At 34.9% G+C, this 25,817-nt stretch overlaps 2 protein-coding genes across 2 annotated transcripts in view; both read left to right on the forward strand.

Annotated features, from left to right (window-relative positions):
• The window catches only part of egfra (epidermal growth factor receptor a (erythroblastic leukemia viral (v-erb-b) oncogene homolog, avian)), a 77,660-nt gene extending 72,788 nt beyond the window's left edge, over positions 1–4,872 (forward strand). Inside the window, exon 26 of the mRNA XM_056464629.1 lies at positions 241–4,872. Coding sequence (XP_056320604.1) covers positions 241–563 — 323 coding nt within the window. The 3' untranslated portion in view covers positions 564–4,872. The remainder of the gene's footprint in view (positions 1–240) is intronic.
• Positions 4,873–8,846: 3,974 nt separating this feature from the next.
• npc1 (Niemann-Pick disease, type C1) overlaps positions 8,847–25,817 on the forward strand; it is a 60,777-nt gene continuing 43,806 nt past the window's right edge. The window contains exons 1-2 of the mRNA XM_056471147.1: positions 8,847–8,985; positions 23,350–23,478. Coding sequence (XP_056327122.1) covers positions 8,920–8,985; positions 23,350–23,478 — 195 coding nt within the window. The 5' untranslated portion in view covers positions 8,847–8,919. The remainder of the gene's footprint in view (positions 8,986–23,349; positions 23,479–25,817) is intronic.

The raw sequence follows: 25,817 nt of genomic DNA on the forward strand, positions 1-25,817 counted from the left end.
AAAACACCCCCCCCCCCCACCCCCTTTCCATTCACATTGGTTTCCGTCAGCTTGTCCCTCAAGGGCTCCATAGATTTGGAAAGTCATAGGTTAATTAAACGACCTTCACCTGAACTATTGCTTTAATAGATGCTAATACCCTTGAGGGGTTTCAGCACGTAGATACACATTTACATCTTAATGAACTGCTGATTAAAATCAATACTAATTACTTACCCCATAACATCTTCTAATCTGCAGAATATATGAACCAGAATGAGTCCAGCATGAGCAACCCGGTGTACCAGCAGCCCCACGGACCCCTGCGGACCCTCCTGCACTCCTCACCTGCGCTGGACGAGACGGAGGAGGAGTATCTGAACTGCTTCAAGAGCCCGGCTCCGGCTTCAGTGGTGGAGTATCTGAACACATCCCACACACAGCTGCTCTCCACAAAGCCCTTCTTCAGCATGGACAACCCCGACTACCAGCAGGACTTCTGCCCGCTGGAGCTCAAAACACACACCAACGGGCACCTGCCGGCCGCACAGAACCAGGAGTACATGGGCCTGGAGGTGCACTAGCAGATCACTTTTAAATTAGAGGCTTTAATAAAGCCGAGAGATGCAAGGACCTCTGTTTATAGGCCTTTCTGAACCCAGATCTGCCGGTTGGATTGAACAATTTGAGACTATTGATGACTACAGGACATGTGTAGACTACAGTGATGCCAGTAGAGACACATTGGAGTGCTGAAAGACCTTTTTAGGACTTCTGGTTTCATTCGCTTATGATTTTAATCAGCAATTTACACCAGTGTATGTTGCTAGGTGGTGTGTGTAATCATTATCCGTAATTCATTCAGAGCCGCTGAAAAGTGTTCGGACACTTCAGTTGAATGGGAGAAATGTGTGAATTTCATTTAAAATATATATAAATTAAGTCAGATGGACAATGTTTGAGCACCGAATTGCGTTAAAAGATCATTTGGTCAATTTGAAAAGCATGCACTGTTGTTTAATATGATTTTTTTTATTATTATTTTGATCAATTTATATTTTATCTGAACAAGAGCACATTACGTTGAACAAAACCAACAGTTAAACTGACTCTATTACAAATAATTCAAAATAAAACTTAATTGGATCATTGGGAAGATTTTACATCACTTTATTTAAATCACATTGATCAATAATGGCAATCAAATGTCACATTTGCAGAAGTAAAGGTACATTTTAAAATATATTAAATAGACAATTTTTAAAGACCACTGAAAATATTCTCAGTTCTTCTGGACTAAATTCATTACACCGTAAAACGCCATTTGTTGGCTTTTCTTTAAAAATTAAGCCAATTAGTTAACTTTACATTTAAAAGTGCGTAAATCTGTCCGTTTTTAAAGCGATTAGTTGACTTTAAAAAATGACTAAACCTGTCACTATAAAAAGTGACTTGTAAACTTTATTTTAAAGGTTAAAGGGATTAGTTGTCTTTACTTTAAAAAGTTAATGTGATTAGCTGACTAAAATTTGAGCGATTAGCTGGCTTTACTTTTAAAAAAAACCTGTGTGAACCTGTCACTTTTAAATGAGAATACTTGACTTCAAAAAAGTTCAAGCGAATTGTTGACTTTACTTTAAAAAGTGAGTAAATCTGACTTTGCTTAAAGTCTATGGTGATTAGTTGACTTTAAAAAATGACTAAACCTGTCACTTTAAAAAGTGACTTGTAAACTTTACTTTAAAGGTTAAAGGGATTAGTTGTCTTTACTTTAAAAGGTTAATGTAATTAGCTGACTAAAATTTGAGCGATTAGTTGGCTTTACTTTAAAAAAAAACCTGTGAACCTGTCACTTTAAAATGAGAATACTTGACTTTACTTAAAAAAAGTTCAAGCGAATTGTTGACTTTACTTTAAAAAGTGAGTAAATCTGACTTTGCTTAAAAAGTCTATGGTGATTAGTTGACTTTACTTAAAGTTAACATAATTAGTTTAAAATGTAAGCGATTAGTTGGCTTTACTTAAATCTTTTTGTAAACGTTTCACTTTTAAATGAGATTAGTCGACTTTATTTTGAAAAGTGAGTAAGCCTGTCACTTTTAGAAACGATTAGTTCACTTAAAGTTATTGTGATTAGTTTACTTTAAAATTTAAGTGATTAGTTGGCTTTACTTAAATCTTTTTGTAAACGTTTCACTTTTAAATGAGATTAGTTGACTTTGTTTTGAAAAGTGAGTAAGCCTGTCACTTTTAGAAACGATTAGTTGACTTTACTTAAAGTTATTGTAATTGGTTTACTTTAAAATGTAAGCAATTTGTTGGCTTTACTTAAAAAAAAACTGTGAACCTGTCACTTTTAAATGAGATTAGTTGACTTTAAAAAAAAAGTTGAAGTGATTAGCTGACTTTCCTTTAAAAGGTGAGTAAATCTGGCACTTTTAGAAATGATTAGTTAACTTTGCTTGAAAACCTATGGTGATTAGTTGACTTCACTTAAAGTTATTGTAATTAGTTTACTTTAAAATGTAAGTGATTAGTTGGCTTTACTTAAATCTGTTTGTAAATGTTTCACTTTTCAAATGAATTAGTTGACTTTACTTTAAAAAGTGAGTAAACCTGTCACTTTTAGAAACGATTAGTTGACTTTACTTAAAGTTATTGTAATTGGTTTACTTTAAAATGTAAGCAATTTGTTGGCTTTACTTAAAAAAAAACTGTGAACCTGTCACTTTTAAATGAGATTAGTTGACTTTAAAAAAAAAGTTGAAGTGATTAGCTGACTTTCCTTTAAAAGGTGAGTAAATCTGGCACTTTTAGAAATGATTAGTTGACTTTGCTTGAAAACCTATGGTGATTAGTTGACTTCACTTAAAGTTATTGTAATTAGTTTACTTTAAAATGTAAGTGATTAGTTGGCTTTACTTAAATCTGTTTGTAAATGTTTCACTTTTCAAATGAATTAGTTGACTTTACTTTAAAAAGTGAGTAAACCTGTCACTTTTAGAAACGATTAATTGACTTTACTTAAAGTTGTCGCAATTAGTTTACTTTAAAATTTAAGTCTATGTCACTTTAAAGTGACAAAAAATTGATTAGTTGACTTTAAAGTGAGTAAACCTGTCGCTTTTAGAAACAATTAGTTGACTTTGCTTGAAAAGTCTATGGTGATTAGTTGACTTTACTATAAAAAGATGAAGCAATTATTTGACTTTACATTATAAAGTAAGCCAGTCACTTTTAAAAGTGATTAGTTGACTTTGCGTTAAACGGTTAAAGCAGTTAGTTGACTTTACCTAAAAGAAGTTACAGCAGTTAGTTGAATTTACTGTGGATGATTATTACAATTAAGTAATGTCAACTTAACAGTTCTAAGTTACAACAGGTTTACTTAGCAAAGTAACTAATCGCTTTTTTACACTAAGTATGTGTTTGAGTAAAATGTTTATATTTGTTTTATTCGGTAAAGCTCTGGTAATATTTCTTCCAAATATCAAATAGAAATATTGTAATTTTTCAGAAAATAATATCATTGAAAGGGCGACACAGTGGCGCAGTAGGTAGTGCTGTCGCCTCACAGGTGAATTGGGTAAGCTAAATTGTCCGTTGTGTATGTGTGAATGAGTGTGTGTGGATGCAACCCAGAGATGGGTTGCGGCTGAATGTGCTGGATAAGTTGGCGGTTCATTCCGCTGTGGCGACCCCAGATTAATAAAGGGACTGAGCCGAAAAGAGAATGAATGAATATCATTGAAAATATTAATCTTTTGGAGTTAAAACATTGGTATTATGTTGTTAATATTTATATTGCAGTTTTTGTTATTTAATGCAGAAATTTGCTCTAAATGGCGACATTTTTTAACTTAAATAGAGAATAAAATAAAACATCATGTTTTACTCAAAACACCAAAAAAACTTATGAAAATCCAGAGAAACTGAGAAATTTCAAGTGTTTTTTAAAATATTTTTTAGTAATAGTTATTTTAGTAATATAATAATAATAATAATATACATATTAATGACTAAATTGGAACATTAGTGTATCAACATTTTTAAAAATGCTAGGTTATTGAACCCAATGCTGGATAAAATACGGACAAAACCAACCACTGGGTTGTTTATGTATATATAAATATATGATTTTCTTGTCAATAATATATTATATAGGACCACATTTAACCCATCATTTGGTCTTGTCTATATTTTAGTTAATAAGCCAGCATTTTTAGACTTACATATTTTCAAAATTTTATCAACTTCAACTTAGCGATATGTTTGTGTAAATAAAACTCCCCTTATTTTGATATAATCTAGTATGAATTTATTTAAAGACATGTACACATTTTAGTGCACATTTAGCAGTAGCTCAAGTGTCTGAACAGATCTGACGGCTCCTCTAGGCTATGTAAGCTGAACTCAGAGGCTGTTTGATGCCTCTCTGCAGTGAATGAACATTTAACTCCACATTGAAATGTTTTGTTTTTGCCATACAGTTCTATGTTCTGTTTTTTGCTGGAAATGGTGGTCGTGTGGACGGAGCTGCGACGACTGGTACATGTACAGAACTGTAATGTATGTCTGACCGTTTGCATTATCATATACAGTAAGAGTATTTTATCCGTTGTCATAAACAGCACATATTGGGGTCACACTCGTATATATTCCATTCCTGTTCGTTCGTCACCCTTTAATTCAGTTCCTGCTTGACTTTTGTATTATGAATGAAATGAATCTCACGACGGAACAAACATATCATGATCTCTACATGATGCTAAAGTTGCACAAATCTAAGTAATGTTGCTTTCTTCATTCCTTTTCAAAGCCCTTTCTCTTTTTTCCTCTCGACTTTTGTTATATAAGAAGTTAATTCAATAAAGACTTCTCGCTTTTTTTAAAGATGTGTGATACAATCAGTCGCGTTTCACCTGCTAATCATGCTAATTTCGTCAAAGCTCTTTTAATCATTCATTATAATCACATTAACAGCACTTAAACTCATCAAATATGCAAATTCACTATTTTTATGATCACAAATCGATGTTTTTGTAGTATATATGGAAGTTGTTATGAAATGAGTAGTGTTCAACATACAAAAGAGAAAGATTTAAATGTTTTTCAGGGTGTAGCTTAGCTATGGTGACTTTCATCTGCACGCTTTGTCAAATAAAGCGTCAAAATATTATATTTTTAACAGAAATATTATGATTAGCTACCTGAGGAGATCATGCTTCCAGTCATAATGTTCGCCGCTCATTAATATTAATCGTGGGAAATGACTGAACTCATGAATATGCAAATCGCATGCTATTAAGATCACAAATTTGAGAAAGTAACGTCAGGAAAAAGTCTCAATCTCTACATGATGCTAAAGTTGCACACATTAAGGTAATGTTGCTTTCATCATTCCTTTCAAAGCCCCTTTTCCTCTCGACTTTTATTATAGAAGTAATTTCAATAAAGACTTTTCTCTTTTTTAAAAAGAGGTGTGATACAATCAGTCGCGTTTCACCTGCTAATCATGCTAATTTTATCAAAGCTCTTTTAATCATTCATTATAATCACATTAACAGCACTTAAACTCATCAAATATGCAAATCGCCTATTTTTATGATCACAAATCGATATTTTTGTAGCCTATAGATATGGAAGTTGTACTAAAATAAGTATTCATCATATAAGAGAACAATTTAAATAATTTTCAGGGTGTAGCTTAGCTATGGTGACTTTCATCTGCACACTTTGTCAAATAAAGCGTCATTATATTTTGAACAGAAATATTATGAATATTAGCAACCTGACGAACTCCTGCTTCCAGTTATAACCTTCGCCGCTCATTAATATTAATGCAGTCACGCAGGAAATGACTGAACTCATGAATATGCAAATCATTTGCTTTTAAGTTCACACAAACGTTGGAAAATAAAGTAACTTCCACCAAAATGATTTCTTTACGATTTCTGAAGAACAAGGGTCTGCGAACAATTTGTTTCTACAAAGTCGAACATTTCTCGACTTCATTTAACATTGATTATAAAATAAATAATGTTTAAAGATTTAATTTAACTAATTATCCTGAATTTGATTAAAGCAAACTAATCAACAAACAAATAAAATACAACAAACAAAATTAACAGATATTAAAATAAAATGGCACCCATTCATTTTTTATGCTAATTTCGTCAAAGCTCTTTTAATCATTCATTATAATCACATTAACAGCGCTTGAACTCATCACACATGCAAATTTCCTATTTTTATGATCACAAATGAATGTTTTTGTAGCCTATATGGAAGTTGTTATGAAATAAGTAGTGTTCATCAAACAAAAGAGAAAGATTTCAACATTTTTAGGAGTGTAGCTAGCTTAGCTATGGTCTGCACACTTGATTTAAATGGACTAATTATCCTGAATTTGATTAAAACAAACTAATCAACAAACAAATAAGTGACAACAAACAAAATTAACATAAATTATAATAAAATGGCACCATATTGGATCTCCATACAAGAAATATAACTACCTGACCTGATGAGCTCTTCCAGTCATAACGTTCGCCACTGGTGTAGTCAAGCGGGAAACGACTGAACTCATGAAATATGCAAATGATGCTTTTAAGGTCATAAATTTGAGAAATTAAGTTCAGAAAATAAAGTAGCTTCAACAAAAATGTAATTCTTTCTGATTTCGGCTAACAATTTGTTTCTACAACGTCATTTCTCAACTTCATTAATAATTTCAAAATTATTCAAAGGCTATCTTTATAAATAACGATTGAGATAATTTAACTATCCTGAATTTGATTACAATAAATTAACCAGGAAACCAACAAATGGCAACAAACAAAAGTAACAGAAATTATGATAAAACGGCACCCGTTCATTTTTATTGTAGCTATAAATTGAATCTCCATATTATACATTCTATATTTTACATATCATATTACATATTATAAATTTGCATATTATAGATTTAACATTTAAGAATGATCATATTTAGTGGTGGCGGTTCATTCCGCTGTGGCGACCCCAGATTAATAAAGGGACTAAGCCGAAAAGAAAATGGATGAATGAATGAATACTTGGTGGTCCGTGACGTGTGAGAGACTAAAAACATGTTAAACCGAACATTAGTCGTATTGTTCGCCGTTCAGCTTGGCTCATGAATATTAATAAGGTCACGCTTATGCTTTCAAGACGATTGACTTTTCATCAAATAAACATTGCGAACGTCTTCTCACTAGTTTGTATTTTTTTACAGTCTATGGCAGGGGTCACCAATCTCGGTCCTGGAGGGCCGGTGTCCCTGCAGGGTTTAGCTCCAACTTGCCTCAACACACCTGGCTGGGTGTTTCAAGTATACCTAGTAAGATGTTGATTAGCTCGTTCAAGTGTGTTTGATTAGGGTTGGAGCTAAAATCTGCAGGACACCGGCCCTCCAGGAACAAGTTTGGTGACCCCTGGTCTATGGTTTTCATGGTGAGTCGGGTTCTGTTCATGTTAAAGGTCAACTCAGGCGTCCAATGGTAAAGTTTAATTTCAGTCGGCTCATGAATATTAATATTGTCATGCTCATGCGTTTTGAAGTAATATTCTTTTTTCAGCATATCTCATTATTATTATTAGTTCATTATTATTATTAGTTTTTTCTTTTTTTTTATTAGACAGTGCAATTAAGCAACATTCGATGACATACAAAAATAATACAGCAAGACAAAGAGTACACGTTTTTTTGTACACATTTTGTTGTAAATACGTTTTCATTTATTTAATAAGTCACAATGAAAACTGCAATTTGGATGACTTTGAAGAACATTTACATTTGGAAATATTATATTTTTTCTAATAAAAAATATATATTCTTCCTACCATGGGAAAAGTAACAAGCTGTGCCATATAGTTAAATCACTTTCTAATTTACATTTTGAAGCAAAAATAAAATTAGAAAATAAAATTAAAAAAAATATTGAAAAGGGGGGATATTTGGAAAAATATTATTATTAATTGCATCAATTCCAAATTTTGAAGTAAACTCTTTAGTGTGATGAAGTTTTACAATTATTTCTTTGTTGATAATCAGAATTTATAAATCTCGTTAATATTACCAAAGTCGGTCTCGTGTTTTGACGAAGTTTGACTTTTGGCCAATGAATTCAGCGAACGTCACGTTACTAATTAATATTCAGGAGATAAGTGATCTCCATTGTAATCGCAGTTCTCAGATTGAGCCACCAGATGTCAGCATTACACCACACCAGACTGAGAATTGATTGTTTCAAGGTTGTTACAAAAGGGGATACAGCTGCGGCTTGGAGTTATCGAGTTATTTATGATTTATTGAATAATCGATTATATGTTTTTTAGCGTCACACCTACACCAACTCTCATGTAAAAACTGTAGTTATACCGAGTATTATTCTTATTATTTATTAAATTACCCATTCAGTTGTATTTTATTAACGTCTACGCCTACCTCAACCCTAAACACAAGCCCCACAGTAATATAAAAACAGCAATTAGACCAAACATTATTCATATTATTTATTAAATTACCTATTAATTTGTATTTTATTAACGTCTACCCCTAACACAACACTCACAGTAAAGTAAGAACATCAAATATACCAAATATTATTCATATAATTTATTAAATTACACGTTAAATTGTATTTTATTAACGTCTACCCCTACCCCACCCTCACAGTAATGTAATGTTGTTCAGTGTCACAGAAATTATGCGTGAGTATCCGCAGCTGTATCCCTTCTAGGCTTCACCCTGTTTTCTTTCCACCATCTTTGGCTGCGTTCAAACTCTGCGCCGATAGAGGGCGATATCCCCCGTTCACATACACACACAGACAAGCTGGACGGCGTTTGAAAAACAGGAAATAAGAAAGCTTCAGTCCCGCAGATCAGAGTCAGAAGAGCTCTGGAGTCTGAGCAGCGATGCTTCTGCCGGGGAGAAACCACATTTTCCGTCTTTTATTGGCCACAGTTTTATTATCACATTGGGTAAGTGTTCATCCGTTATCCAGGCTGTGACTGCTCAACCGCTCTCTTAGTAACTTAAGTTAGCATAGCACAAACTTAACTCAGAAGACCTCAACAGGAGTATAATGTCATTTCTGAACTCTGAATAGGATCTGTTTCGTTATAAGAGGCTATTTTAGTTGTTTTTGAACAACTTGTGACACGATCAATATGTTGTTACTTTATATACGGTCTGAAATCGCATGTAAGTATGACATTGAGGTAAAGTTGGTTTGATATTCGCCCAAACGTTCAGTGATAACCTGTAACATGTTCCCTATGGTGTTTACCATGGTACTTTAAATATTCAGTCTGAAATCACACCAAGTATGACTTCAAAACAACATTAGCACTATTTAAATGACTTGAACAATGTTGTACTTTGGTAGTGATTGGCTACCAGTGTTGTGCTAGTTACTGAAACATAGTAACTCGTTACTAGTTACTTCATTCATAAAGTAACTGGGAAATTACTTTTCCAAAGTACAAGGGAAAGTAACCTCATTGCATTGAAGAGAAAATACAATAACAAAACATTAGGAAAGAGAAGAGAAAGCTTCAATCATTAATAAAAAAGATTATCATAAGCTTTTAGAAACGTAGTATTCTACTTATTATTATTATTACGCTTAAGAGATTCATTATTGAGCGAAATTTCAGAAAAGTATTAAAACTAGGTATTGTCTTTAGGAACATATTTTCCCAATAACATTTCAATGCTCCCATTAGTGCCCTTATAATCTCAATTCATTGCTTAATGGAGAATACACTGCTGATCAGCTTCACAGTTTTAATTAATTAGCATTTTTACAACTAAAACACAAGACTTCAATAAAAAGTCATTTTTAAACACTTATTTATTTAGGTCAGACCAGCAGTACAAAAATGAAATATCACAAGGTTATAAACCAGCTGATCTATATATATATATATATATATATATATATATATATATATATATATATATATATATATATATATATATATATATATATATATATATATATAAAAGCAAAAACTAAAGTGTCATAAAAGTTTGTATTTAACCCTTAAACATGTTCCTTCACATCTTGAGTATAGCGACAATTTACAACAAACACAAAACCTTTATGAAATAAATAAATGAAAGTAATCTGGATTATCATTAAGAGTCAGTTTGGTGAAAATCTGCACAAAAAAAAAGCTACTAGCTACTATACAACCATATGTTTTATGCATTTTAAATAATAAAACAAAAACACAACAGCTGCTCAAAAAAATAAATCTGAGCCATTTTTAACTAACCACAAGTTAAATATCGTATGTCAGCAACTTATGGAAAGTAAGCTGTTTATATGTGTATATTCAAAGTGCAAAACCTGCTGTTGTATAAATAATAATAATAAATGAATATAAAATTACAGCATTTTTTCTGTGCAATACAACACTACACATCTAAACTTGTTATGAAAAATAAAAGAAATGTGTCTCTGTGTCTACTAAACTAATCAATTATGTTATACTGAGAACAAATGCGTGCTTATTTATTTGAAACAACAAACATAGTAGTATTAGTAATAGTAATAGTAATTCATAATAGTAACGTTAATATTCTCTCTGTTTCTTGCGCACACAATCGGTCTCTCTTGCGCACACATTTGCCCTCTGTTGCATGCATGCGGTCTCTCTGCTTTTGCCTTACTTTTGTCCAATCTAGCACCTCATACGCGACACGTCTTCTTTACGGTCGTTGGTTGGCATCTACCAATCCCACAATGCGTCGCCGCTGTAAACAGAAAGATGTATGCAGGACTGCAGCCAAAATTAATTAATTTACCAAGTGACAGACAAACGCATCATATTGTAATGCTAACGGAGTTAATATATTTAAAAAGTAATGAGTTACAGTATTAGTTACTGTCAAAAGTAATCCCGTTACAGTAAGGCATTAAGGCAGATTTATGCTTCTGTGTCAAGCGCACTCGTATGGTCTGGCACAGCCTTTGTGCAGTCGCATAGCCCTCGCCGATGCTGATGTGCACCTCTCAAAAAAAGTAACTACACGTCGCGATTGCTCATAGCGCAAGCTCTGTGATTGGTCAGCTTGGTAGCACTGATAAGTGTGGGCGGTGCTGAGAGCCCCGAACTTGATGAAGCGAGTGTTTACAAGTGTGGAGTCCCGTGAAGGAGCTCCAGATGTTTGTTTTGTGTTTACGTTATGATTAAAGTTGTTGCACGTCTGCCGGTTCCCGCCTGAATGAGCGAGTTTTAGCTACTTGTGCATTAAGGTAGCGTTCAGAAAAAACAAAACCCCTGCGAAAACTCGACACAGAGAAACATAAAGACCCGCTGCAAACTAGCGTTTCGGAAGTGTTATTGCAGAGCAACACAAACAGCACGCAGAAGTATAAATGCACAGCTATGCGCAAGGCATGCGCCGTGGGTCACAGCGTTTACACGACGCAGAAGTATAAATCAGCCTTTACTAGTAATGCGTTATTGCCCAACACTGTTTAGAATTAGCAAAAATACTTTTCTGAAATGATATTATTAAGGAGAAAGTCTGATTACTGATGTTATATTACTTTACCTTGTTGTCCACAAGTGGAAATTTCCTTTTGGCATCACGACACAACCACACCAGCATGGTTTCCGCTACATTCATTCTTCCATGGCGCCAAAATTCATCCCGCCACGGCTACATTACAGCTTCTCATTCAAAACATTGTATTATTTTTTTAATAGCGGGTGATAATCGCACCAAAACGTATTAAAGGGTAAGTGAATTATAACAGGGCGAACTTTTCTGTAACCGTAGTAGTGCTGTGCGTCATTTGTTTAACCCTTTAAGGTGACGTGCTGACTGAGACGTGAGGCCGAAAAACACGACTTATAACCGTTTCACTTTACTTCAGGATGAATTAATACTGCTCTGTAGGTCTATTGGAGACATTCATAAATATTCCTAGCAAATCTAATAAATGCTGGAGACACACTCGCTACATAAACGAACTAAATAGCACTTCAGCAGCGTTTATTTGAGGGATCACAAGAAGATCTGCGCGCTCTTGAAGCGGCTTATATTTGAGTGGGCGTGCAAGAAGTTTTGGAGGAAATCGGCGCGCAAGCAAAAGAGGTCCGCATGTTTATAGGCTATTACATAAATGCGATCTCAACTTTTAAAACTGCGCTCACGACATGTGTCATTGAAATAACGCCACAGATAGTTGGTAGATTTGTGTAAAAAAAGGCCACAGCTGGAAAAAATCCTAGAGGAAACGCTGACACCAGCGTTCACATCACAAATATCACAGAAAACAGGCAACACGAATGAACAATTCCATGCAAATGTCAACCTTGCCATGAAAAAAAAAAGTTTTAACCAAAATATGGAAACCGTTTCTTAGTTTTTTCCTTTAAGCAAGTATTTTAAAGTACTTTAGAAAAAATCTAAAATGTTTCTGTCAATGTTCTCAAACTGTCTTTGATTTACCAAAGTCACTCAAGTGTTAATTTCACTTCTGTCACATCCATAAAGGAGATGTCACATCCATAGCAACACGTTTTCCTCCTAAATGCAAACATATTAAATAAAATATAACCAATCATGTTTGTTCTATAGAGCAGTGTTTCCCAATCCTGTTCCTGAGGGCACACTAACAGTCCACATTTTCAACCTCTCCCTAATCAAACACACCTGAATCAACTTATCGTAACATCAGAAGAGACTCCAACACCTGAAGTTAATGGGTCAGAAAAGGGAGACATCCTAAATATGTACTGTTGGTGTGCCTCCAGGAACAGGGTTGGGAAACACTGCTATAGAGAACCGACTCTTATACTTTTGATGAGCATTATTTCTTTTGGGTTGTGCAGTTTAATTCACAGAATTTCTACAAAGCTTGTTGTGTACTGTAAACTCAAATCTTTTATAGTCACATCTATAACACACGTTTATTTAAAATATAAAAAATGTCTACAGATTGATATTTTTCGGGTCCCTTAACTCTGTGGTCAGTTGTTCTGGAAAATATGAACAGATTTTTCAACATAATGTTAAAATACACTTTCTATGTGAGTTTGTTTTGCGTTTTTACTGCAAATGTCACATCCATAATGCTGGAATTGCTTGAATACATTCAATATCATCACATTAAACCCTATTCATACTTAAAACCCAGTATTTAAGATTATAATGGCAATCGGCACAAATGATATTTGATACACTTTTTTTTTTTTCTTGAGGTTGCCTAAAACGTCTTTTTAATTGAGGGAAAGTGTGAATATATAGCCAACTTTACTCCAGTATTTTCATGTTGCTGTTGTTGTTGTTGTACAGTCCAATCAAAGGAGATATGATTTGCCACGTCACACAAATCATCTGTCAGTCGCTGCAGTTTTAGCAGCACATGATCAGACCTGCACGATCAGCAGAGGAGAAAATGCTGTTTTAGTGATTTTGTAGGGTGTGTAAATCGCTTTCTGTTCATCCTCTTTCAGTGATAATGAGTCAAACGTCTATTTGCATTGCAAAACGCTGGATGCGTCTCAAATTCTAGTGAGCCTCCTATCTAGACAGCACTTATTTGGGCTGTACATGTGTGGAAGTTCAACCAAAAATTATAATTCATCGTTTGCTTGTGTCTAACATTTATTAGTGTCATACACAAAAGAAAACATTTTGAAAACTGTTGGAAACCTGTAACCATTGACTTCCATTGTATTTGCTTTAATGGAGGTCAATGGTTACTGGTTTTCAGCTTTCTTCAAAATTACTTATTTTGTGTTTAGCAGAACAAAGAAGAAACTCAATAAGGGGTTCGGAACCACTTGATGAAGAGTAAATAGTGATAAATGTTCATATCTGGGGAGAACTATTCCTTTAATCTTTTAAATGTAAGTAATTTAGGTTGATAAGGCGATGTAGATCAGTAGGTCTGAGATGCAGCCGCTCCTCCATGTTGACTAGAAATAGATGCAGGGGATTATCCAGTTAAGTCAAAGTGCTCTTGCTTCTCATTTAGCCTTTCCTATTATGAAACATTTTAAAATTGCGTTGCTTTCTTGCCTGTTCACGTATAATGTTATTTTAAATGTGACCCCGGGCCATAAAACCTATATATTTTTTTCTGCTATTCACCTTATTCTTCGTGTACGAGTGGGCGCAGCCATTTGAATCATTTTGGCTCGAGACTTCCGGTCTCATTCACTTCCATTCATTTTTAGATGTTAAAAACAGCTCGTTTTGCTGCTTGGTGTTGCAAACTGATATTTTCTTATTGTATTATTCTACCTTGTCTGTATTCTAATGCAAACACTTGTTTGTAGAGTAAGTAGTTTGACCGTTTTTTGCCGTTTATTATTCCTAGTCATTTCTCCCGTAGGCAACTGAATCGGAAGTTCCAAAACAATCGCAAAAACGCGCGCACTTCCGCATTGAAGAATAAGGTCAATAGAAAGTCAATGGTTACAGGTATTCTTCAGAATGTCAAAAATAATTTAAAAAAAGAAAAATAGTATAGGAAATTATTATTTTTTTAAATAACTTCACATTTTTTTTGTTATAAAAACATTTTTTATTTATTTTTTAAAGTATTAATCTGTGAGTCACATGTGTTCCGAATCGTGGGTTGTAATCTATACAAATCACGAATCAACCGTGATCTAATGGTTACAGGTTTTTAACTCAATAAATACTTATAAAGGTTTGAAACCTCATCAGGGAGAGTAAATAGTGAGTATATTTATATTTGAGGGTGAACTATGCCTTTAAGACTGAATTTTCGATTCATAACATTATTGGAAAGAATTTAATTTGAACAAATTTAATGGTGGTTTTCTCAATATTTAGATTGCAAATCATTCAAATACTCTGCAAAAAAAAAAGACATTTCCAAACAACCCATACGTTAATTTAAAACTTCTATATTCTGCTTTCAGGTGGCGTAGAAATCTCAGTTTCTAAAAGCTTGGCATAGGTTTTGTGGTGCATTTTCTGTTTTATGTCCAGTCTGAACATTTAATCCAACTCAATATTTTTTTTCCCCCTTCACACACATCTTTTTGACTCATGTGAATGACTGTGAATCAGAATCAGATTGCTTCATTTTGCTTTAGTAACCTGAAGCAAACATTGCTGGTGTTTGGTAGCCAAGTGATCAGTCGAGCTTATTTCCTGCTGTGTAATTTAAAATAAAGAAACATTAGCTTTGTTTTTATATTTCTTGTTCCTCATTCAGATTATAAAACTTCACAGTTAATGAATCCTCATAACGTGACTTTCGGATGTTTTCTAAAAATAGCCCAAACGTGCTGTCAAAATAAGCAGTGAAAGACCTGTGCTAAAATAGTGGACTAGGACATTAATTATTAAATAAAAGCCCCCTGAAAGTTTAGACAGAAATTCTGTTTATGCTGTACTTCAGTGAATGCATTTATGTTGCAAAGTATAATAAATAGTGCTTTATCTGTTTCCACTGTGTCCAGGCCTACTTGCAACAGTGTTTTGTAGTAAATGCGTATTATAAATGTTGAAGTCTGGCTTGAATTAATGCCTACAGAAGTTTCAATATTCAGTATACTCATATTTCTTAGTGTTAAAGATGATACCAACTTAAGTCAGAGGCGAATACATTACTTTGTTTGATTAGAAGTAAAAAACAAATAAATTATATGCTAAATATACTATTATACTGATTATAATTACTATTATATTATACTAATATATAGGGGTGGGCGGTACACCGGTGTCATAGTCATCACCGGTGTGACATTGCGCCACGACATGGATTTTCTAATACCGTCAATACCGTAATAAATCAATTGTGCGCCTTGAACGGCTGCATTTACATCAATAATAGCTAATTCTAAATAATAAGGCATTCAATTTTCTTCAAACGTTCAGTTGTGGTCTGAATACATGTCTTTATACTACAGGGCTCGAAATTGCAACCATTTTGGTCGCATGAGCGCCCGAAATTTAATCTATGCGCCCTCATAATATATTTAGGAGCATTTGTGCGTCTGAATATAATGGTTGTAGTGCAATCTGATTTGATTTACTCTAAAAACTTGCTGAATCGCTCTACCCTGCCGCTGTATTGGTTCATATTAGCTGTCAATCACTCAACGCTTCCCGCTGTCAGATAACAGGGAGCTTTTGTTACTGCAGGTAATGCAAACGGCTGAAGAGTGAAAAGTGCACAGGTTTGCAAACCTCACCTAAAGTTATAATAATAATAATGGCGCAGATGACAGCGATCATGACATGAGGTAAATGTTGATCCGCCAGCTGAGATCAATCGAGTGTTTTCGGAGAAGGTGCCCGAATCTCGATGCGTTGCATTCACCGCGTGTTCAGCGTAAATGTCCGCTAAATATAAAATCTAATACTGTAGACATCATCACCAAAGAAACTCACCTTTACTAAGTTTACACTGAAACTACGGCTCATAACAAAGAGCAGTATTGCGCCGGTGGTCATCATGAGAATCCTGCTCTGTCTGCTTTTAAATTGGTGCGGCTGACTCGCCTGCTTTATTCCAGAAACACAGAGAAATGATCAGCTCATAACGAGACTGAGCATTTACAATGACCCAAACCAAAACTTTTAAAGAGTGATAGAAGTGAAACTTTCTTTTGTCCGTTCTTCCTTGAAATGTATATTATTTTGCTATTGAAAGTAATACCATGATATTATACCGTCACCGTTCAAAAGATGAAAAATACCGTGATATTAATTTTAGGTCATATCGCCCACCTCTACTAATATATATTGAAGACATTCTGTGAAATTGTGTTTCTTTTACTAATTATATTTCCCAAATGGTGTTTAACAAAGCAGTTTTTATAGTATTTTTATGGGTTTTTTTTCTAGAGAAAGTCTTCATTTCTTTATTTTTAACTGGTAAAAATGTATAAATTAGGGCTGCACATTATATCATTTCAGCATTGATATCGCAATATGCATATTCAATTCAATTCACCTTTATTTGTATAGCGCTTATACAATGTAGATTGTGTCAAAGCAGCTTCACATAAAAGGTCATAGTAAATAGGAACAGTGTAGTTCAGTTTGTAGTGTTTACGTTCAGTTCAGTTTAGCTCAGTTCAGAGTGGTTAATAATCACTACTGAGAGTCCAAACACTGAAGAGCAAATCCAACGATGCGCAGCTCTACAGATCCCGAACCATGCAAGCCAGTGGCGACAGCGGAGAGGGAAAAAAACTTTGAGAGAAACCAGGCTCAGTTGGGCACGACCATTTTAATTTCTCCGCGGCCTAACGTCTTGTGCAGAGCTGCAGTCTCAGCGGCGGAGGCTGGAAGCTGGCCTCAGCGAAGACTCGTCTGTCTCTGGAGCGTCACAGGAATCAGTCTCATGTTCTCCACTCCTCCATGACCACCACAGTAGCTGCTCAGGATACGGCCCGGTCCAGGATATGGAAACCTTGGGATCATCTCGTCGTTGGTCTTGGATTGAATCAGTGACTCTGCATAGTCTGAGGGCCTCGGGAAGAGTATCCCCAGGTGGAAATGGAGAATAAAGAGAATAATTAGCGTAGCAATTTAGTCACATCACAATGTTGAGTCTGAATTCTAGTTGACCAGAAACCACAGGTCAAAACGCATGAGATTTGTGGAGAATCTGACCATAATAGAGTTTTAAGGCCTGTGAATGTGTGAGGGTTTTAAGAGTTTAAAGCATTTTAATAGCGCATAAAGGGAGTAATTTTATTGAATTAATTATATTATAATTATTATGCAATGTTACTTTACGTTTTATTATTGTTAGACTGTTCCCAGGAAACCATAAAGCACACTTTATTTCACTTTAATATTTGCTCCAAATATCCAAATTCAAAATCCAAATTCACTTTAATATATTGTGTTTATGCCTGTAGTTTGTTTATTACATGCATGCCATAAATACTGTCATCATTGCAAAGGCAATAGAAATTAGTTATTAGAAATTGGTTATTAAAACTATTATTTAAAAAAAAAATTGTTGAAAAAGTATTTCTTCGTTAAAAGGCACTCTTAGAAAATAATTACAGATTCACAGATGGGCTAATAGTATTAACTGTACTCATGGATGAATAAATGTGCAAGATGCAAAATGACAACATGAGCAGTTAAATCGACAATTTACTTCTTTTTTTTTTTTTTTATTACGTGAAAAGTTTACAATTCCAGGTGTAATTGGTTGCAGTGATCATCTGAACCATCTTCTGGAGCAGCTCACCTCAGAGTTAAAGTGCAAACAACATTTAAATCAACACAGCACACTTACACTTAGTGGTATGATCATTAAAAGAGTTTTACCTTGTTTATTGCCATTGTATAAGTTAACAGGAGAAAAGCAGGTCGTGCAGACGATACAATAAAAAGCCTGCATTTAAATCCTCAGAAAAGAGGAAAGATTACTGAGTTCACTGAACAATAGTGCATTGAAATACTTTATATAATGCGTATTATTCTAATAATATTTGATTCATTCCGTAATGGCGCCCTACAGCCGCAGAACTTCTACCTTTCCTTTAGCATATACAGAAGTCCAACATTTTGTGCAACGGTTAGCATCTTCCTCTGCTTTTTTTGGTGCTAACACAGGTGCTTTTGAGGGTTTCGTCGACAATGTGGGGTTTGTTGGGGGGGGAGCTTGCAAACAAGCACTTCAGAGTCACACTGCTAGTGATCTAAGATTCACAATGGTCTACAACTAATCCGGACGCAGAACAAAATGCGCTGTAAAAAAAAAAAGCATGTCATATTGCTCCCAAAAAAATTGTGAAACTGCAAGGCCACGAAAGGTAAACCACGTAATGGCGAGGGACAATTATATATTTAAAAAATGTTTAATGAATTTATTACAGCAACATAAACAATCCCTTTAATACCATAGAGTTCAATGCAGAATACATTGAGCTGCACCTGCCTTTGTCTTGATTTGCTCGCCGATGTCTTGTGCATTGCCTGATATCTGTCAAGTGACAGTGTATTTACATTTTATTTTTTTAATCTGATGAATGTACAAATCTAAAAAAACTTACCAAACAAACAAAAGGTTATGTTACATTTGAAATGACGATATTTGTCAAAGATATTGACCCCAAACTCCAACCTGTCATTCAAATCAAAGGTTAGAATGGACCAACTTTAGCCCACGGGCCCTAGTTTGGGCATCTCTGCACTAGACAAATGATTGATTCAGATTTGGTTGGAGCCTGGATTGCCTAGTTGTTAGAAACCGTTAATAACAGGAAGTGTGAACAAGAATAACTTCATTTGTTTGTCCATCTGACTGTTATGTAGTCCAACAATGCTTCTTTATCTAGAGAATGTGACTAATGGCATTTTCAAGGGAACTTGAAGGTTTTTTTAAATGGATTGTTTATCTTAAAATGAACATTCTGTCATTCACTCATCCTTCACTTGTTCCAAATCTTAGTTTCTTGATTCTGTTGACCACAAAAGAAGATATTCTGAAGAATGTTGAAAACTGGTAGCATTGACTTCCATAGTATTTACTGTTGAAGTCAGAATTATTAGCCCCCCCCCACCACCACCTTTTTTTGTTTTCTTTTTTTTAAAGTTTCCCAAATGATGTTTAACAGAGCAAGGGAATTTTCACAGTATGTCTGATAATATTTTTTCTTCTAGAGAAAGTCTTATCTGTTTTATTTCAGCTAGAAAAACAGTTTTTAATTATTTTTAAAACCCATTTTAAGGTCAAAATTATTAGCCCCTTTAAGCTTTATTTTTTCATTAGTCACCAGAACAAACCATCGTTATACAATAACTTGCCTGATTACCCTAACCTGCCTAGTTAGCCTAATGAACCTAGTTAAGCCTTTAAATGTCACTTTAAGCTGTATAGAAGTGTCTTGAAAAATATCTAGTCAAATATTATTTACTGTCATCATGGCTAGGATAAAATAAATCAGTTATTAGAAATGAGTTATTAACTATTTTGTTTAGAAATGTGTTGAAAAAAAATCTCTCTGTAGAGCAGAAATTGAGAAGAAAAAAATAAACAGGGGGGCTAATAATTCTGACTTCAACTGTATTTCTCATACTATTGAAGTCAGTGGTTACTTTTCAACATGCTTCAAAATATCTGCTTTTTTGTGGCATGTCTAAAAAGAAACTCCTAAAGGTTTGAAATCTCTTGAGGGTGTGTAATTAGTGAGCACGTTTAGATTTACGGAAGAATGATCCGTGTAATGTTTCCTGTTAGTCACTGACGGCTATTAATAGCTGATAGCGGTGTTATGGGTTGTTAGGGAATCTTTGTGATCAGGAACTTGATCTCTGAGATTCTTAGAGATGGCTGTAGTCATAGTTTTCATGTCAATAAGTGAATCATCATCATAGTACTACCAGGTGTCATGACCTACCAAAAGACTGTAAATGCTGACTCTGCGTGAGGGACACTCACATGATGCATAGTCACGCTCTTTTGTTTTCAGATGGGAGGAAACCGTTGAGCACAACAGAAGCTTTACAGTCAGTCATTCGTTTGACTTTTTAACACTTACCGTCTTGTTTATCATTGATTCAATTGAAAGATCTTTTTTTCTGTGTTTTTATTTGCATGTTTGTATTTGTATAATGCATGCTTAAGAAACTGTTATGATTGTAGATTATATATTGAATGCATAGGACAAGTGTTGCCATAAATATAGCCAATGCTGCTGATATGGCATTGAAGGGCTCCTATTAGGCCCTAGGGTGAAAAACCCCCCCCAAAAAAGCTACAAGTAGGCGTGGCCAATTGTCACCATTTGGTTCGCACGTCATCGCACCAACCGGGGGATACCAAACAAGGGCAAAGAGGCGGAGCTACAGACACCTGCTAGCATTTTGCTTAGACGGGCTTTCCTATGGGAGAAACGCTTAATACTTCATTACCTGCGACTCGTTTGTGTTCTGACGACTTGTGCTTGGTTGAGTACTAGATCAATAAAGTGTTTAGACTTTCAAAAACACTGTAGTAATACATTGAGCCACTAAATGTTGTTCTTATGACATTTTTCTAAAGGAGGAAAATGCGAATGACTTCCAAACACTTCAGATATAGTCTGTGTTAGTAAATGCAAGACTATTGATGAAATCCAGGCTTAACACTGTATGACAACGCTTCATATGACTGTTCTAGAGCCTACAGATAATCAATCTGTCACATTCTGGAGTGCTTTACAGCTCTAAAGAACATTATAAATGATCTTAAATAAAACAATTACATTTATAAAGATGGTATACAAGTATATAGTTTCACTCACCTGGGAAATGGAGGCCACGAGAATGGTTAGTGAGCACAATTAAGTGCACACAGCATGCCATACCATCTGATAATTGTAGGAAATAATTCCAAAAGGCAGCTGATTGTGTAAAGCCACATAAAACAAAACAAAAATATGATGTATATGCCGAGTTCAGCGGCTAATCTGCCGGAATCAGCGGAGGTGACAAGGCAGCGAGACCTAGCTGTCACTCAAGTGGCCACGCCTTTAATTATGCAGATTTAATATAACCTAATGAAAATAAAAACGAATGAGTTATTATTATTATTATGAGTTATAATTGTTTTTTATTATTTATTTATTTTATTTATTTCTTTATTTTTCTCTGCATATATTGTATAAATGCCATATTTTAGCTCCTGGTCAAATATAATTCAGACTCATTCTGGTGAATATTGCGACTGTGCACATTGCGATATCACTGCTGAAACGATATATTGTGCAGCCCTAGAAGCTGGTATGGTGGTAAAACAAACAAACACTCAGTCTAAATCCAACCTTTGACCTTTGTAACAACATTTACCAGTTAAAATCCAGTGGCGGTTGATCTTGTCCACAGTACGTCATAGTTGAGTTTGATTGCATCAGAGTTTGATTGTTTGTTGGCTGGGTGGAGGATCGGTTCTTCTGAATGTACACATACCTTTGAGTTGTACTCGTGTGACTAAATCTGACGCAATAGCAGAGGAATGTACCCTCTTCTCTGGTTTCACCGAGACGTGTTCGAGATAAGTGATGTGGTAACCGTCTCAGCCAGTTTTGAGGCATAGTTTTTGTCTTTTTCCTCCAGCAAAGGAAGTGAAATGTCTGTTAGAGGACTGTAGGAACTGTTGATTTTAAAAGCAACCCCCATAAATAAAACCGAAAAGGGGAAGGAACCTGTTTTTTCTTTTTCTTTTTTTTTTTAAACATCATGCGGAAAAGATTTTTAGAGAAGAGGATTGTCTGATACTTCTCTGTTCATTACAATCCTTTCTTTTTTTGTTTAATTCAATTTATATAATTGACTTTTCTATAATTTAATTATATTAAAAAAGGTTTAAATGTCTTAAAACTATTCCAGTTATGATTACACTTCAAAACCGCCAGTAAACGAGCAAATGAATATGTGAGTGCTGCAAGTTTTTAAGCAATAAAATCCACAGTACTTTATTTTGTGCATGTTGCATTAAAACAGATGCACTTGAATATGATTATTATTTTATAAAACTTGTCTGTCTGTCTGATTATCTGTTTAATGATCAATTTAATTAATTATCAATTTATTTATGTGTTCAATTAATTCTGTTTAATTCAGTTATCCATTCAATGAATTGTTTCATATCAATTAATTACTGTTACTAATTATCTGTTTGTTTATTTAGTTATCTATTTATTTATTTATTCATCTGTTTAATTACTTATCTGTTTATTTGTCTGTTTGTCTGTTCAATTAATTGTTTATTTAATTAACTGTTTAATTATTTGTTCAATTATTTATTTCTGTTGAATTAATTATCTGTTTGTTTATTTATTTAATTATCTGTTGATTTATTTATCTTTGTTTGTTTATTTAGCTGTTTAATTATGTTAGTTATGTTTAATTGATTATCTATTTATTTATGTTTAATTATCTGTTTATTTATTCATCTGTTTAATAATTATCTGTTTGTTTGTTTGTTTTATTTATTGCTCAGTTTAATAAATTGTCTGCTGGTTTGTTTATTTCTTTCTTTAATTATCTGTTTGTTTATTTATTTATTTATCTTTCTGTTTGTGTTTTTATTTATCTGTTTAATTAATTATCTGTTTGTTTGTTTATTTATTTATTTATCTTTCTGTTTGTTTATTTATTTATCTGTATAATTAGTCCGTCCATCCATTGACCCAAAATGTAGTATCTAGACATTTACAAAATGATAGTGATTACAACCTAAATATTTTCCAACAGGGCAATAATTTTCTGTGCACACATTTTAAAAGACTTAAAGGCTTGTGTTTGATGGTAAAAATCCATCAGATCTCCTGTGTGATGTTTTTTTTTGTTGTGTGTGTGTGTGTGTGTGTGTGTGTGTGTTCGCTCAGGTGCATGGCCAGCACTGTATCTGGTACGGCGAATGTGGAAACTCCCCTTTACATCCCGAGAAGAAGTTGAACTGCAATTACACCGGTCCCGCTGTGCCTCTGCCTGAAGAAGGACAGGAGCTGCTGCAGGTATGACCCGCTTTCACATCTGCAGACCACTGGCTTTGTATTGAAAACCGAGGTTTAAATTACAGTGTCACTATTTCTTGGCCAAATTAACTAAAGGATTGATCCGATGCAAAATTGTAGGTTCAATTGAAATAAAAAATGGCAGGATTTAAAGGTTCCATTCACCCAAAAAAGTACATGTCCTCGCTATTATTCAATGTAATGGCTTGTTTCCACTGACTGGTACAGTACGGTTGGGGTTGGTACGGGCCACCTTTATCAGGCTTGCGTTTCCACTACCAAGGTGGTGTACGACAAAGTTTCAGTCGACATCATTCTCACTCGAATAAATGTCTACAGTAAAGCTGTACTGGTCGTTCACATATCATATGAGAAGCTCTTCTCACTAAACAGATGCTTTATACACATAAATACTAGATTATTACGTTTACATTTCTATAAACATGATTTGATTAAAACTGCAGATCAATGACAGTGCGAACTAGCCTACTGTAACGTCTGCAATTATATAAAAATAAATGCATGAATGCAACATATATGAACACACACAGACCATTAGGCTACGTTCACACTGCGAGGCCTAGTGCTCAAATCAGATTTTTTTTCTCAGATATGATTTTTTTGCGCGGCTGTTCACACTGCTCATGAATGTGGCCAATATCAGATTTGCAATGTGAACAGATCCTATTCCTAAACTGACCCGCATGCGCAAAAGTAGTTACGGACAGCACAACATGTCTAATTATGCACACAATGTGTATACTGTATGAAGTAAACACGTTATCAGATCATGCTTATGATTATTACTCTTTCCACAGACAACTGTGGTGTATTTCATGAACTGTAAATGGTTGTTCTGCTACTACTAATGTGTATTTTGCCATTTGAGACCTAAAATAAGTCTCTTGTGATTGAAAACACAGATTATTTGTGCTTTATGACAAGCGCGGCGCGTGGCGCTCTGACTACCGGACGGTGTAGTGAACTCATCAAGGGTTAATGAGCAGCCGCAGACTGAACTGTGAAAGGGGAGTTATCTCCGTTAGCAAAGTTATTTAATTTTACTCCGTTATAAACGACAAACACGTGCAGAAGGGGGGTTTGGGTGCTCGAGCACCTGCCTTTTTTTCTCTCTGAGAGAAAGTTCCCCCCTCTGCGCACGGATCCCCTATCCGCAACACCTACAACGCTCTTCAGCTTCACGATCAACCCATGCGTCAATCGTTAACCAGATTAGTTAACAATCTTTTTCAACATGAACAACCAACTTTCTGTGGTACAGTAATCGCCCTGTGTGCCATTCTAAGATTCTGTTTCTACATTGATGGATCAGTGACCACGTGGGCATTGCCGACAAAGAGCGTGTGTTTGTGTGCATGTCAATGTATTATCCTCCCTCGTGTTAGAATTGATCTAATCCACGTCCTGAAACACACCTCCTCTCCTGCTGTCACTTCTCATTCTGACACAAGGAGCGATTCGTTTGTGAATGAATCTCCGTTATGAACGACTCGTTCACTTAGCCGACAATAATACAAGTTTCTGGCACCACTGCATCTCGTTTTCATATTTAATTTGCATTTTTTGCTTATTTTATTCAACAAAACTAGCATAAGCCGAGTATTTAGTGCAAGTTGGTGCTACTTTACCTTATGGTGAATGCAGTAAGTGTCTATATTAATGTTACATGTTGAGCACAAAAGTTCATAACATATAAAAATGAAATCTTACCTATGAAATGTTCTGCCTTTTTGCTTTGTTTTCTTTGTTTGCTCATTACTACACAGCGCTAATATCAAGCATCTTCACGTTGACACACTATCTTGACTAGTGCAGTTGAATGACATTTGTGCTGGGAGCACTGTACAAATGTGGCGGCGCTACTGATGCATGCTCAGGGTCCGTATGCGATATCTAGTGTTTCACGAGTTCACACTTGCAATAGTTTCAGAATAAAGCGTATTTGGCGTGCTGTCCGGGGAGAGGGCTCTGAGCTCGGGGAAGACACCCAAACTCGAGTTATTCCTCTTATCAGGAAACAGAGAGGAATCGGGATTCGAGCGAAGTATCTAGCCCGGCCCCAGAACGCTCCCCCCGGGATTGTAATGCTTAAGAGGTGAGGTGATGGGGTGGTGGAGGGATGCTAAAGTCGTAAGATGCTGCAGGTAAGACAGCTTTGGTATATATAGGGGTTTGGTCAAGAACTGATTGGATAATAGAATAATTGTCAATGACGTATTTGATACTGAAACTTCTGCGCGTGCTTCTCCCGAAATTTGTTTATAAAACATCAGATATATCTATGGCTCCACACGAGCTCGTGACGTATCTCTGTAACC

This window comes from Danio aesculapii, chromosome 2, assembly GCF_903798145.1.
Source record: "Danio aesculapii chromosome 2, fDanAes4.1, whole genome shotgun sequence".
NCBI lineage: Eukaryota > Metazoa > Chordata > Actinopteri > Cypriniformes > Danionidae > Danio > Danio aesculapii.